At 41.0% G+C, this 17085-nt stretch overlaps 1 protein-coding gene across 1 annotated transcript; it reads left to right on the top strand.

Annotated features, from left to right (window-relative positions):
- Positions 1-81: 81 nt before the first annotated feature.
- On the top strand, positions 82-12554 carry LOC114785662 (zinc finger protein 271-like). Its single transcript, XM_028972145.1, has 4 exons — positions 82-469; positions 4271-5602; positions 8784-9194; positions 11886-12554. Exons 1-4 carry the CDS (start codon positions 295-297, stop codon positions 12347-12349), a joined length of 2382 nt encoding a protein of 793 aa, XP_028827978.1. The 5' UTR covers positions 82-294; the 3' UTR covers positions 12350-12554.
- Positions 12555-17085: the final 4531 nt, after the last annotated feature.

The raw sequence follows: 17085 nt of genomic DNA on the forward strand, positions 1-17085 counted from the left end.
GCATCTGGTCGCTTCCCCACCCCTGTTCTGCTGTAACGGGGTTCCGCTTTTTTCCCCTCGGGGCTCGCCGTACTCTCGCAGCGCGTACTCTCGCGAGATCGTGGATCCCGGCCTGGGGGCAGCGTAAGCGACCTCACCGCTCGGTTACGCCTGCTGGGGAGGCGGGATGCGGCGGGCACATGTGGACTGAGACGAGGGGGACTGCGCTACTGCACATCTCCGCCCTCGGAGCGGCGTTCCGCGCCCCGGAGACGCTGACGCGAGTGTCGAAGGGGACGCCATTTTTGCCCCGAGATGGATCCCAGTCCGTCTCCGTTACCTGCTGACCTGAGGAGTTTGGACCAGAACAACGTACGAGTTAAAGTAGAAGTATCACCAGCAGACACCATCACATCTCTGACCAGCGGCGAAACGCTGGAACCCGCAGGAATTGTCGTGAAGGAGGAGTTGGAGGATGAAGGGTATTCAGGTGAGATCGGAGGGGCTTTACCTTCATTGCCCGTTTTTTCTGTTCATCAGCTGAGACTGAAGTGGCAGGATTTAATTTACATTTACAGCGTTTACCAGACGCCCTTATCCAAAGCGACTTACAGTCAGTAGTTACAGGGACAGTCCCGCCCTGGGGACACTCAGGGTCAAGTGTCCTGCTCAGTCTCCCGATGGTAGTAAGTGGGGTATGAACCTGGGTCTTCTGGTTCATAGGCCACGAGTGTTTTACGCACTAGGCTGGTGATTTACCGTCTCTTTCTCGGTTTCATTATGGACTCGTATCTTCGTGGCCTAGCGGTTAAGGAAGCGGCCCCATAATCAGAATTTTGGGGGTTCGAATCCCGATCCTCTAATGTACCACTGAGGTCCCCTTGATGAAGGTCACTGCTCCCCGGGCGCCTGTCATGGTGCCCACTGCTCACCAAGGGTGATGGTTAAATACAGAGGACACATTTCACCGTGTGCTGTGCTGCAGTGTTTCACAAGTGTTTGACTTTCACTTTCATGACTGGCTGCTACAGGACATCAGCTTTATCTGCACACGGCATGCATTTAGGGCGGTGCGATATGGCTTAAAATTAATTTTGCAACATGAACACAAATGGCGTGTATTGCAGTATATAATTTGATCTGTTCATTTGAAAGTGTGACATGTCCATAGCAAATGCCCTGAAGCAGGGATTTGTATGATAAACTTTTTACACATTTCTACGTAACCATGGTTGTTACAAAAAAACCCTTTTTTTATCCTTTTGTCAATGTTTCTTTGGTGTATCGAAGTGTAATTACAAGCATTTTATAATTTTCAAAGGCTTTTGTTGACAATTAGATCAAGTTTATTCAAACAGTCAATATTTGCAGTGTTCAACTCAAACCTGACTGATGGCGACCCGTTCCTTCATAACCAGTGCTTGGAGTTTGTCCTTGGATGTTCTTGCTGTCAGAGGACATTTTGGTACCATTCTTTATTCATGGCTGCTGTATCAGACACTGTCAAAAATGATTTATGAACCCCCCCCCCCCCCCCCCCCCCCCCCCCCCCCCGTTAACGTGGAGAGATTTTATGATTTATGGTTTTGTCTGAAGGAACTGAGTGTTATAATTTATGGCAGCCCCAACCATGACAGGCGCCAAGGAGCAGCGTGTGGGGACGGTGCTTTGTTCACTGGCACCTTGATGGTTTGGGATGGCATCTCGCCCAAAAAGACCAGGCTTCACCCGAAATGTTGGCCAGTTATTAATAAAACCCACTTTATTTTTTGGACACCACTCCGACAACCAGCGATTTATATCGAGGAGCCTGCTACAGGTCTCGTCGCTACGCCGAAACTGCGGTAATGGGCCAGAGTAGGTTACTTTATCCGACATCGTTTTGGCCAGTTCAAGCATCTCTGTAAAATTCTTTAGTTATTTTCGACTGCTGAAGCTGGGCATAACGCCGTAGCACGGACGTAAATCACTATACTAGAGTACCTGAGTAGTGTAATCATATACTTTAGGTCAAAATGATTGATAACCTATCGATATAAGGTAAAGCGTGTGATTTATGCCCTCTTTCCCTGTCTCCCTTCACTAGCCCACACTAGAGGTGTGAACCTTCACGGGTCTCACGATTTGATTCGATTACGATTATCAGTGCCTCGATATCGATGCATCGCGATGCAACCATGAAATACGACCTTTGCCTGCCCCCGACTTCGAGAATTGCCTGTCCCCCTTGAAACCACGAAAGAACCCCGACTGGAACTTCCTGGCCACGACCTCTGCCTGCCTCTGACCTTGAGCCTGCCTGACCCTTCGGTTAAGACGTGAATCCACGCTCCCCTACCTTCCTGCCGACCAATACGTCCTCCCGTCCAGTCCATGCTCCCGGACCATCCTGAAACCCGCTGTCTTCCGGTTCTCCTTCTTCTCCCGGTACTTCCCACAGATCCCGAACTCACTCCCCGCTGCGCAGCAGCGCGTCCACTGCTTCCTCCCCGTCCTCATTCCCCGCCAGTCTCTCCCTCACCGACCAAATGCGTCCAGTGTCCTCTCCCGGTACGACAGCTTGTCCCGCCACCCATAATATGTCTGCAAGTGCGTCACCGGATTCCCCTTGTGACAAAAACATGTCTAAAAACCCGCATTCCACAAGTTCGAGGATGTCCTGACCACCCTATTAGAACCCTTATTCAGAGCGACTTACAAACAGTAGTTACAGGGACAGTCCCCCCCTGGAACAGCTTAGGGTTAAGTGTCTTGCTCAGGGACATGATGGTAGTAAGTTGGGTTTGAACCTGGGTCTTCTGGTTCATAGGCGAGTGTGTTACACACTAGGCTACTACCACCCATTCGAACTATCGCTCCAAACCCGAGTCAGTGAATCGCCCTGTTAATTCCTCCACAGCTGAAAACATGCAGGTGAATATGAATCGCCCGGAGCAGTTTAGTGAGTCCCTCACAGGGAGACATTTTAAACAGTATTCTTTACAGAATTCCAGTTTGATGATGGGATCGATTATGTTCTGCACTGCATCGATGCAATGTGCACACATGCGATGCATCGATTATACGATTAATTTCAACACCCCTAGCCCACACAGCCTCTGACCATTCTCTAACCCCGCCCCTCCCCTGCCTGTGGTAATGTGTGTGTGTGAATGACATCTGTAAGGCAACACGTTGATTCAGCGTTGGCGAGAAAGGGTAGAGGAATGTTGGTTTATGACCTCTCCCTCCCTAAACTAACAACCATAGTTTGTAAAGAGGTGGTGACATTTTTTTTGCGACACAAGGGGAGAGAGGGGTGTAATGTGGGGTGATGCTTCCTACATATCATTGTGTGATTTGTATCTTTTGGAAAAATTGGGAATCTACCTTATTCAGACAGTATTTGAATGGCGTATTTTTTTTAAATAAGTATTGTGTTTAAACGAGTTTAACACTGAAACAGTAGGCTGAATAAAACCATACACTTTAAAACATGTTTCTGTTTTAAAGAATGCACAAGACACACATCGCAACTGATAATTACAATCACATATTAACAATTCTGAAATTATACTATAGACAAAGTTAGTGTCAAAATGTTTAAGATATCTGTGTTATGTAGTTTCAACCTTGTGTGTGTGTGTGTGTGTGAATATGGGGTCTGCAGTGTGATGGGGGATGTTGTGTGGATGAAGGAAGAGAGGGAAAGAGGGGAGAGGACATAAATCACACGCTTTACCTTATATCAATAAGTCATCAGTCATTTTGACATAAAGTATATGATTACACTACTTACCTGCGGTTATGTTTTGCCAGCGTTTTTAAATTTGCCCGGATGTCTGGCGCTCTGGCTCCAGGAAGACGCTGGCTCCTTGAAACGCTGCATTCAAAAGCATGGTGTGTGGAAGACCGGCTGCATTATTTAGCATTTTTTAGCATTTTAGAGTTTTGAATATTGTATCATTTTCCTATTGGTTCAGTTCCCATTCACAGAGGGAAAGATCCGGAGGAGCCTAAATGTCTCTTTCTTTCTGCTGATTGATCTGGTGTAAATAAAGTAAATACAAGAAGCAGATTTGTTGGAGGTACATGATGGAAGTAAATTTACACACGTTGGCTGTTACCCTGGCAATAATTTTTTTTTATTTCATGCGTTTACCACTTCAGGCAAAAACATACATTTGGAAAATGTAGTGCGGTTACGTCTTGAAAACAATAGGCTGATGCACGGGTGTCGCCGAAGACAACACTGATGCAAATATTGTATAAGTGTTCGATTAACAGCTTTAAATTGTATTTATATTTACAGAAAATGAAAGCAAATCCGTGGAAGAAAGATGCAAAAAGGAAACCGAAGAAAACGTGCACCAGCTGAACAACAGTGTCTCCAGTATAAAACAGGTTATCGATTTCAAAGAAAAGCCCTACCATTGTGCAGAATGTGGGAGGAGTTTTACATATCTATCACAGTTAAAAAAACACCAGAGGACCCATACTGGAGAGAAGCCATACCAGTGTGAACAATGTACAAAGAGGTTTGCACTATTAGAAACCCTTAAAATACACCAGAGGACACATACTGGAGAAAAGCCCTACCGGTGTGAACAATGTGGGAAGAGTTTTACACAAGCGTTCGGTCTTAAAATACACCAGAGGACACATACTGGAGAGAAGCCCTACCAGTGTGTACAATGCGGGGAGAGTTTTACATATCTGTCCCAGTTAAAAAAACACGAGAGGACACATACTGGAGAGAAGCCACACCAGTGTGAACAATGTGGGAAGAGTTTTGCACTATCGGCAACCCTTAAAATACACCAGAGGATCCATACTGGAGAAAAGCCCTACCGGTGTGAACAATGTGGGAAGAGTTTTACACAAGCGTTCGGTCTAAAAATACACCAGAGAATCCATACCGGAGAGAAGCCCTACCAGTGTGAACAATGTGGGAAGAGTTTTGCACGAAAAACGTATCTAAGGCAACACAAAAATATACATATTGGAGAGAAGGCCTATAGGTGTGAAGAGTGTGGGAAGAGTTTTGCAGAAGCAGGAATCCTTAAAATACACCAGAGGATCCATACTGGAGAGAAGCCCTACCAGTGCGAGCAATGTGGGAAGAGTTTTGCACGAAAAACGTATCTAAGGCAACACAAAAATATACATATTGGAGAGAAGGCCTATAGGTGTGAAGAGTGCGGGAAGAGTTTTGCAGAAGCAAGGACCCTTAAAATACACAAGAGGATCCATACTGGAGAGAAGCCTTTCCAGTGTGTACAGTGTGGGAAGGGTTTTACACGAGCATCATGCCTTAAAAGACACAAAAAAACACATAATGGAGAGAAGCCCCTCAAGAGTGTACAATGTGGGACAGGTTTTACAAAATCAAGTCTAAAATTACACAAGAGGATCCGTACTGGACTAACCCTAACCCAGTGTGAGAAAAGATTTAGACAAAAATCGGTCCTTAAATTACACCAGAGGACCCTATGCTCTGAACGATTTAGAACATTAGGCAATCTCAAACATCATCAACATGTCCATACTGTAGAAAAGGCCTACAAGTATACAGAGAGAGTTGAAAAGCTGGAAGTGACAGTGATTGATGAGAAGAAGGACTTGGATGCTGTGATGCCATTAGGTGAGTGAAATAAAATGAAAGCCTTTGGAATAGTGGCCGAATTCCTATAAGTATGTATTTTCTACACACAAACATAATTGTTTTTCCAGGCCATAATTTCAGTAGTAATTGGTTCCCTGAGGTTCAGTACAATATAAATGTTTTTTAAAAAAATGTACTCAGTTGAATAAAAACCATAATAATTTCCATAATTTGTCATGAATGGGAGTCAATTTTCTAAAATTTGAGTAAAGAGAAGGGTTAGTTCTTCTAGTTACTTGCACTATATTTGACGGGGTTTAATTGCTTTGCTAAACAATAAGACTAAAATACAATAGATTTAAACTAGACTACAATAGTCATGGATAATTCTGACTGAAATACTCTCACTTTTAGTCAACTGAAATTTGAATTAAAATTTAGCATGGACTTGACCGCTGGACGAAAAGACTACAATTGACAAGCCACAAAGAACAACTATAGAAGCAACGCAACACACCTCACGTTTGTCGTTCAGGTTCGGGAATTTTTATAACGAAGTTGCTAACTCTTGTAACACCGTTTTAGGAAATCGTTGTACACTGTAACCCTCAATAACGTCCCTTAATATTGCGTAAAAATGATCCACATTTTCATCATCACTCTGACGTCACTTGTTTAACTCTGTCCTGTTAACTCTAGCTTTGTATTTAGTCTGGAATCAGCTCGTAAGGCCATCTAACCTGAACTTCAATGTGCCATTATTGTAGGGGAGGCAGCTGACAATCTTGATTATTCGGATTCCAATTGGCCCTTATGCAAACCCAATTTGGCCCCATGACCTGCTGCACTGCTGCCTCCAACCCCTCCACATTTAATCTATATCTGTGGTACACTATTTTGGACTAGTAACCCGGCAGCAGTGGTGGAATGTAACAAAGTATTTGTACTTCGTTACTGTACTTAAGTACATTTTTACGTATCTGTACTTTACTTAAGTAAAAATAATAATGCATACTTTTTGTTTTACTCAATTACATTTTGCGGCAATTATCTGTACTTTCTACTCCACTACATTTCTACAATTTATGCCGTTACTCGTTACATTTTATGAACACAATTTCCTCAAAATCTTGCATGAAAAAATAGTTTGCATATTGCGTTCTGGCGTGGTTTGCCATTTCCTACCAATCAGGATTTATTAACTCCAATGATGGCAGAGCGCGCGTCAGTTCGCACCACGAGCTGGTAGACCGGCTTGATTTCAAGAAGACGAGACATTCAACATGGACCCAGAGCCTGCATCAACTGAGCGTGAACACGAGCCCTGCAGCTCTGAGTCACAAAGAAATCCTTGGCCGGATTTAAGAAATTGATTTGAGTACAAAGGAGCAAAGAATGAGTCCTCGCAATTTCTTTGCATCCAATGCCTGCCTCAACATAAAGAATTGTTGGCATTTAAAAACTCCCCTTCAAATTTGAAAAAACACATAGAGGTAAGCAATGCTATGGTATGCTATGCTTTTGGGTATGTTATGACTGGTTATGATACTCTTATCTAGCGAAATGTATGCTGACATACAGAAATAGTATAAAAATCACACCAACATTATTTTTTTAACACGGTGGTAGGATAAAACTGGTTTGTTAGCTCAGAGAAGATAGCTTAATGTCTTTGCTAGCAGAATGTCCAGCTCAGTGTTGTGCCAGTTCACACTGAAAAATAACTAGTTCACGTTCATAGTTAATTTTTTACATTTTTGAACCAAGTTCACAGCTCAAAAAATTAACTAGTTCACGTTTTTTTTTTTTTTTTAACATTTTCAATACAACGTCCTTCTATCTGAACCTCCTTCAGTCTTCTCCTTCTATCTGTCATACAACTGAACAATCACAGATATGTTACATTAAAAACCAATTCTGAGGTTGAGAATAGATTTTACCACTTAAGCAACACATCGTGTTATGCTGACAGTGGGGAAAAAAACAAGGTGCAGGTATACTGTATATGGACATTTTATTCAGACAACATTAACACGAAATGTAAACAAAACATGTCTGCCTAAAACGCGATATTCAGACATCTTTTAAAGTGCTCAGAAAAGAACAGAAAGTAAACAATCAGTAACACCTGCTGTCTTTCAGTCCGTTTTTTAACCTTATCCAACTAGTGAAAATGTAAACAAACTGTTTCTGCAGTGGCGTCCGGACACGAAGCACCAGCCATGCTAGCCTGTAACCAGCAAACTTTAAAACGTGAGCGGCGTTCAGTCTCGCCAGAGTCATCTCTGACTAGAGATGTGATCACAATAGACCAACACTCCTGTATTTCCTGGGTTTCTCACATATTTCAGGACCCCCTCCAATTTGGTTTTGTATTCTCTTAAATGCAATCTCTCATAATTATAAGGTTTATATACATAGTTTAACACAGTAAATAGGCCTAATAATATACTTGATTTTGCTAGTTACTTTACCACTGGTGTTTGGTTACTGTTGTGTTTCCCTGTTACTGCTCTTAACAGAAGTGTTGAATAGTTTTGCAAGTACATAAATGATTTAAAGATATATCATGTCCTGACATCAGTACAGGCATAAGTCAGTATATGTACTATGCTTTTACAAAATGGCACACCCCAGATGTTGACAAACCATTGTGTGAGTACTTTTACTTAAAAAATACTTTAAAGTTTAAAAAAAAAGTTAGGATTTTAACTTAGATTGTTGATGTAGCACTTCTACTTTTACTTGAGTACATATTTTGCAGGTTACTTGTACTTTTACTTACATCATGCACTCCTAGACTTATTAATTAATAACTACGAAATATATTTTTGAGTTCACTGCACAATTAGTACTGTTTGTTTACTGTTTCTTTGTGTTGAATGGGTTTTATTGTCATTGTGTCCCAATGTTTACAGCAATCCTATTTGCTATTAGCAAGTACACACAGACTGCAATATATCTCATTCAAAGAATGATTCATTTTATGAAAATAAACAAATAATTTGGCAAGCTGCTTGTCAAAAAGTATTCCAATGATTTGGTACATTGAGCAAATATGTTTAATATGTTTATTTCACTAGTGCAAACACTGTTTCAGTACGGAATCTATTCTTTACTCACTGTGTGTCCAAAACCAGTGCTTACATGTTCTATAATTTGACTAAATAAGTCAGGTTTAAATATGTCTTTGATTGCATTCATTTCTTACTTCTTACAGAAGAACGGTGGAAAGAAGAAACTAAAGAAAAGTTTTACCAGTTCAGCATTTGTGAGAACACTTCAAGACAAGTGAAGATCCTTGAAACACAACAAAGAAACCATTCTGGAGGAAAGTCCTACCAGTGTGGACAGTGTGGGACGAGTTTTTCAGATGCAGCATATCTTAAAATACACCAGAGGATACATACTGGAGAGAAGCCCTACCAGTGCACACTTTGCTCTAAATACTTTACAACATTGGGTCCATTTAAATGTCATCAATGTGAACATACTGATGAAAAACTCTACAAATGTATAGCAGTCGTTGAACTGAAGAAATCAGATATCATCACACCTATGTATTGCGGTGAAATACTGGAAACAAGAAGAACTGATGTGAAGAAAGAGTTGGATGATTACATGTATTCAGGTGAGTGGATAACAAAAGATTGAGGAGATTATAGTGATCTGGATATCAGTAGGAATTACAGTGACTATATTCTGTGGGAGAACTCTCTCTCTCTCTCATATATATATATATAATGAGAATGGCATGCCCATAGTTAATGCACATATACTAAGGAATATGCTGATGTACATATGCAAACTTTTTCCAACTTCCGAGCATAATACCTCTGTGTATTACAGTTGGAAAATCTCTTATGTGGCTTTCACTGAGTGGTGTTCTATTATAACAAAATATTCCAAATAATATATGCGATATGCTGAATATGACGAACACTGGAGGAAGATATTTACATTTACATTTACAGCATTTATCAGACGCCCTTAACCAGAGCGACTTACAATCAGTATTTACAGGGACAGTCTCCCTGGAGCAACTTAAGGTTAAGTGTCTTGCTCAGGGACACAATGGTAGTAAGTGGAGGAAGATATTAATTACAGTGGATAAAATAAATTCCTGTTAAATGGCATTGTTCAACAAAAACACCACAAATAATTTCAAAACAATTACCACCTTCAATTGAAAATTAATACCACCTTCAACTGAAGTTTAATTACAGTATTCAGTCTTGTTTATCTGTTGGTGGTAGTAGCCTAGTGGACCATGAACCTATGAACCAGAAGACCCAGGTTCAAATTCCGCTTACTACCATCGTGTCCCTGAACAAGACACTTAACCATGAGTGTCTCCAGGGGGGGACTGTCCCTTTAACTACTGATTGTAGTGGTGGTCAGTGGTGGTCTAGCAATTAAGGAAGCGGCCCCGTAGTCAGAAGGTTGCCGGTTCGAAACCTGATCCCCCAAGGTGCCACTGATGTGCTACTGAGCAAAGCACCGTCCCCACACACTGCTCCCCGGGCGCCTGTCATGGCTGCTCACTGTTCACCAAGGGTGATGGGTTAAATGCAGGGGACAAATTTCACTGTGTGCACCGTGTGCTTTGCTGCTGTGTATCACAAGTGACAATCACTTCACTTTATTATTTGTAAGTTGCTCTGGATAAGGGCGTCTGATAAATGCCGTAAATGTAAAATGTCTATCAGCATCTTTGCCAAGTACAACGGCATCTGTTCTGTGTTTACTGATATATGTGAGAAGAAGAAAAGTATGAAAAACAGCACAATACTTGCTTAAATAAACAAATATAAAAAGGTCCCACTGAGCAAAGCACCGTCCCCACACACTGCACCCCGGGCGCCTGTCATGGCTGCCCACTGCTCACCAACTGTGCTGTGCTGTGTATTACGATCACAATCACTTTTTTCAAAGAATATGTGTCTGGAGGTATAAATGATAAATATTGTTGTTTAAGTCAAATCTTTACATTAAAAGGGAGAAGGTACTCTTCTCTCATGCTTCTCTACAGATGCCGCCCATTAGTTCAAGGTCATGGAGGTTTTTCTTTCATCTAGCAACTCTTCCACATATTCCAAAAACAGGAGGAATTCAGAGGTGGTTGGAGGGAAGTCTACTTCTTAACAATGTCATTGGGGTAGTGGTTGTTTAGAGGTTAAGGAAGTGGATCCTAATCCCAAACAGTCAAGGTGCCACTGAGGTACCATTGAGGAATGTATCGTCCCAACACACTGTCCCCAAGGGCACCTTTCATGGCTGCACACTGCTCACCAAGGGTGATGGTTAAATACAGAGGACACATTTTGTTGTGCTGTGTTTGACAAAAACTATGAGACTTTCACTCCACACTCCCCCACCTTGTCATGTCGAATCACCCGGGCGCATTAACCTTTCATCAATGCAAGTATGTGAGTTATGTGAGTTTTAATGATAGATAAGCAAGTGCCATTTATCATATTGCAATTATAATCACAGTCTCGAGAATCAAGTCTCGTCTCCATTCCTGTTTTCATGGACATAGCCGAGTGTCTGGTCTGGGGACCTGCAGGAGACATACCTGCTAGTTGCTCATGATGATGGTCGCAACTGCCCACGACTTTTGACGTGCACTCGGCCGATTTGCAGTTGACCATGAACCAGCTGGGATGAGAATCTCAAAATCAGAGACCGTGGTTCTCTCCTGGAAAAGGGTGGGCTGCTCTTTCTGGGTCAGGGGTGAGATGCTGCCTCAAGTGGAGGGGTTCAAGTATTTTAAGATCTTGTTTGTGAGTGATTGGTAAGCACCGATACAAGGTTCTGTTGGGAGGATGCTGGAGTTACTCTCCTTAATAGGATGCGGAGTTCAGAACTTCAGGAGAGGGCTTCAGAGTTGAGCTGCTGCTCCTCTGCATTGAGAGGAACCAGTTATGGTGGTTTCCACCTGGGCAGGTTGTCACTATGTCTCTTTTAGGCACATTTCTCTAGGTGGAGACCCTGACAAACCCTGACAATATCCTTTGCATTTATCAGTCATAAATTATTCTTTATTTTGCTTTTTATCTAATCGCTTTTGACTAATTTGTTAACCATGTTTAGTCCACAAGTCCGGTTTATAATTTTGTCATCTGATCATTGCATTTAGTCTCGTGAAACATAAAATATAACTTGTAAATTGCACAAGTAAATGCAAGTATTGTCTATACATTGGGGAAATATATTACTATTTGTAACTAGTTAATGTAAATGTAAACTAGTTACACTTACTGTGAACAGTTTGACAACAATAGTTCGGATCAAATATGTCTTGTGTTTATTTTTACAGAAGATAAAAACAAATTCACAAAGAAAACTGAAGAAAACCTGCAGCAGTTCACCAAGTGTGAGGACAGTTCAAGTCAAGTGAAGATCCTTGAAAGACAATGGAGAGTTCTTTCCAATCTTAAATCCTACCAGTGTGAGCACTGTGGGAAATATTTTGCATTTCCATCAGTTCTTAAATTGCATCAGAGGATACACACCGGAGAAAAGCCATATCATTGCGTTCATTGTTGGAAGAGTTTTTCAGCAGCAACAACCCTTAAAAAGCATCAGAGGACGCATACTGGGGAAAAGCCCTATCATTGTGGACAGTGTGGGAAGAGATTTGTATCAGCAAGAAACCTTAAAATACATCAGAGTATACATACTGGAGAAAAGCCCTACCAGTGCACTCTTTGCTCTATAGGCTATACAACATTAGGTCACCTCAAGCGGCATCAAAGGAAACATCCTGAAGGAAAATCCTAAAAGTGTACAGAGATTGCAGAATTCATATGAGCTGAGTGTTAGCATAGCAAATAGTAGTTGAGTGGGTAATACATTCGTGAATGAACCAGAAGACCACAAAGACACAAGTTCAAACCCCACTTACTACCATTGTATCCCTGAGTGGCTCCAGGGTGACTGTCCCTGTAACTACAGGTTGTAAGTCGTGTGGTAGTAGCCTAGCTGGTAACACACTCGCCTATGAACCAGAAGACCCAGGTTCAAATCCCACTTAGTACCATTGTGTCCCTGAGCAAAACACTTAACCCTGAGTGTCTCCAGGGCGGGACTGTCCCTGTAACTACTGATTGTAAGTCGCTCTGGATAAGGGCGTCTGGTAAATGCTGTAAACGTAACTCATTCTGACAAAAGGGCGTCTGCTAAAAGTCATAAATGTAAAACTTCACTTTCAATAGAAGTTGTGCTGCTTTGATACATTCTATGCCTTTCAACTGTGGATCAATTCTCAATTCTGGGGCAGTGGTGGCCTAGCGGTTAAAGAAGCAGCCCCGTAATCAGAAGGTTGCCGGTTTGAATCCCGATCCACCAAGGTGCCACTGAGGTGGCACTGAGCAAAGCACCTTCCCCACACACAGCTCCCCGGGGCGCCTGTGATGGCTACCCACTGATGGGTTAAATGCAGGGGACAAATTTTACTGTGTGCACTGTGTGCTGTGCTGCTATGTATCACATGTGACAATCACTTTCACTTTATCACTATGACTAGTTATCTGCTGGTTGTCACGTTTTTCGCTCCACCATGCACTACTGTCTGTTTCCCTGAACCTCGACCACTCTTTGCTCAGAACTACATGTCTGACTGCCTTCATGTACATGAATCCTGTCATCAGCTTCTCTTCCTGTTTCTCCCCCATGTATTTTACCTTTTAATATACTTTTCTTCTAATAAAAGTTTAATAACCCTTTTCACTCAACAGTCTGCATTTTTGCATTCAGTCCAATGCTGACATCCGGATTTGAACATTAGTGAATTCTCTTCTAGCTGCATCTTAGTGAAAGTGCACATTAGCAAATCTTCAGGTTGACTTCTTCCATAATTCAATTCATTATGCACCAGGTGCACCATGCTGCCAGATACATTATTGGTTCAGAGACATAAGTGATCAAAGTCAACTTTATGGTCATTTTAGCTATATAGAGTACAGTATAAAGAAAGATGAGAAACAAATAAGACACAGGGTAGGCATATTTACGTGGAGCAGGCATATATAAAAAAAAGAATAAATTGACTGCCAAAAAAAAAAATAAGACATCCTAGATCTGAATGAATGAAATATTCTTATTAAATACTATTTTCTTTACATAGTTAAATGTGCTGATGACAAAATCACACAAATTACAGATCAAATTAATCAACCCATGGAGGTCTGGATTTGGAGTCACACTCAAAATTAAAGTGAAGAAACTCACTACAGGTTGATCCAACTTTGATGTAATGTCCTTAAAACAACTCAAAATGAGGCTCAGTAGTGTGTGTGTGTGTGTGTGTGGCCTACATGTGCCTGTATGACTTCCATACAATGCCTGGGCATGCTGATAAGGTGACTTTTTTTTTTTTTTCTTTGAAATACTGAAAAGCATGTGATCATTCCATAGTCCATAGTGGCAATGCCTTTTGTCTTGCTGGAACTGCTGACACACCAGCATATGGTCTGACAAGGGGTCTGAGGATCTTATCTTGGTACCAAATGGCAGACAGGCTGCCTCTGGTGAACACATTCGGCCCCGCAAAAAAAAACCTCCCCACACCATTACTGACACAATGCCAAACTGGACATGCTGGAGGATGTTGCAGGCAGCAGAACATTCTCCATGGTGTCTCCAGACTCTGTCACATGTGCTCAGTGTGAACCTGAAGATCACAGGGCGCCAGTGACGAATTTGCCACTTTTGGTTTTCAAAAGTGCACATTCTGCACAGTGTTGGCTGAAATATCTCAAGACTGATTTTTCTAAGGTTTTATGGACTGATGAAATGATTGTGAGTCTTGATGGGCCAGATTGATGATGAACCCCATTGAGAACCTGTGGTCCATCATCAAATGTGAGATTTACAAGGAGGGAAAACAGTACACCTCTCTGAACAGTGTCTGGGAGGCTGTGGTTGCTGCTGCACGCAATGTTGATGGTGAACAGATCAAAACACTGACAGAATCCATGGATGGCAGGCTTTTGAGTGTCCTTGCAAAGAAAGGTGGCTATATTGGTCGCTGATTTGTTTTTGAATGTCAGAAATGTATATTTGTGAATGTGGAGATGTTATATTGGTTTCACTGGTAAAAATAAATAATTGAAATGGGTATATATTTGTTTTTTGTTAAGTTGCCTAATAATTATGCACAGTAATAGTCACCTGCACACACAGATATCCCCCTAAAATAGCTCAAAATAAAAACAAACTAAAAACTACTTCCAAAAACATTCAGCTTTGATATTAATGAGGTTTTTGGGTTAATTGAGAACATGGTTGTTGTTCAATAATAACATTATTCCTCAAAAATACAACTTGCCTAATAATTCTGCACTCCCTGTATAGTAAAACTGGGGTTTTAAGCCTACATGTAAAAGGAAAGGCCAGGTTGTATTTAACAGCACTGTTTAACCCCACTTAAAACCAATTAGACGAGTACAAATTGTATTATACTGAATACATAAAAACTATATGCAATCACAATAATAAACATAACTAATAAAAAAATCCATAACCTGATTGAAACTGAAGGGAATTGATTTGTGGTTATGGGTCAGAAACTACATTAAACAGTGAAGAAAATGGCAATCTTTCGAGTGGCACCCGGGGGGGGGGGGCAGCACCAGTGGATTCTTCAGTCTGCTTAACGCTGATAAAATAACTGGAATCAAATACTTTTATCCTAAACTAATTCCTACAATGCAAAAACGTTCAGCAAAATATAAACTCATAAATAAATTTATTTACCAATCCACAATATCACCACAATGTATAATATTAAAAGGAAAAATAAGTCAAACAAAATGCACTTCTAAGTCCTAGCCAGACAGAGGTCTCTAGTCTGAAAAAGAATAGGTGGACGACCCTAAAATGAATGAGTAGCCACATCTGTGTGTAAACTGAAATAATATCTAAATGCTGTTAACAGCCATTGAAAATTATTAAAGCAGATGCCTCTTCCAGTCCAGCACAGATAGAAAGCTCTGATAAGGTTGTGGATAAGCCATTCACACGATAAAAGAGGACTTTACATAGAGATTTGATGTTTACTATGTGCTATTCAGGGTATTCAAGGAGAATTGAAGTCAGTGTCAGCTCACATAACAGAGGATGGAGAGAGATCTAAATAAATTATATATACATACAGCGAAGGACCCCTTGCTGATTTTGTAAGTTTGTCCAATGACAAAGAAATGAAAAGTCTCAGAACAGTATAATTTTAATGGTAGGTTTATTTTAACAGTGACAGATAGGAAGGAAACAGTGACATCAAAAGGAAATTTGAAAAAATAACTTTAAATAAAAGATAGAAACTGATTTGCATTTCAATGAGTGAAATAAGTATTTGAACCCCTACCAACCATTAAGAGTTCTGGCTCCCACAGAGTGGTTAGACATGCCTGCAGATCATCTCTAAATTTTCAATGGCTGTTAACAGCATTTAGATATTATTTCAGTTTACACACAGATGTGGCTACTCATTCATTTTAGGGTCGTCCACCTATTCTTTTTCAGACTAGAGACCTCTGTCTGGCTAGGACTTAGAAGTGCATTTTGTTTGACTTATTTTTCCTTTTAATATTATACATTGTGGTGATATTGTGGATTGGTAAATACATTTATTTATGAGTTTATATTTTGCTGATCGTTTTTGCATTGTAGGAGTTTGTTTTGGATAAAAGTATTTGATTCCAGTTATTTTATCAGCGTTAAGCAGACTGAAGAATCCACTGGTGCTGCCCCCCCCAGGTGCCACTCGAAAGTTGGCCATTTTCTTCACTGTTTAATGTAGTTTCTGACCCATAACCACAAATCAATTCCCTTCAGTTTCAATCAGGTTATGGATTTTTTACTAGTTATGTTTATTATTGTGATTGCATATAGTTTTTAAAGTGAAGTGAAGTGATTGTCACACGTGATACACAGCAGCACAGCACACAGTGCACACAGTGAAATTTGTCCTCTGCATTTAACCCATCACCCTGAGTGAGCAGTGGGCGGCCATGACAGGCGCCTGAGGAGCAGTGTGTGGGGACGGTGCTTTGCTCAGTGGCACCTCAGTGGTACCTTGGCACATCTGGATTCGAACCAGCAACCTACTGATTACGGGGCCGCTTCCTTACTTCCTTAATCACTAGGCCACCACTGCCCCAGTGGTGGTTTTATGTATTCAGTATAATACAATTTGTACTCGTCTAATTGGTTTTAAGTGGGGTTAAACAGTGCTGTTAAATACAACCTGGCCTTTCCTTTTACATGTAGGCTTAAAACCCCAGTTTTACTATATTAAAATGATGTGAACACTTATCAAACTGTTAATTTTTTTGTTAACACAAACAGCTCATCTGCCAGATTATATCAGATTTGCATTTAGGCATCTAGACTTGGTGAAAACAATTTTCTGACGTCCAAACCGATCATTAGAATGGGGGTAAAAGAATATTTAAGCGGTTTTGGACAAGATACGGTTGGAGTTTTTAGAAACTGGTGATCTACTGTCATGCACA

Source organism: Denticeps clupeoides, chromosome 3 (assembly GCF_900700375.1).
Source record: "Denticeps clupeoides chromosome 3, fDenClu1.1, whole genome shotgun sequence".
Taxonomy (NCBI): Eukaryota; Metazoa; Chordata; class Actinopteri; order Clupeiformes; family Denticipitidae; genus Denticeps; species Denticeps clupeoides.

Coding starts and splice junctions, on each gene's coding strand:
- LOC114785662 (XM_028972145.1), top strand. CDS start 295: ATGGATCCCAGTCCGTCTCCGTTACCTGCTGACCTGAGGAGTTTGGAC. Junction 5,603..8,783: donor GGATGCTGTGATGCCATTAG/GTGAGTGAAATA, acceptor TACTTCTTACAG/AAGAACGGTGGAAAGAAGAA. Junction 9,195..11,885: donor GGATGATTACATGTATTCAG/GTGAGTGGATAA, acceptor TTATTTTTACAG/AAGATAAAAACAAATTCACA.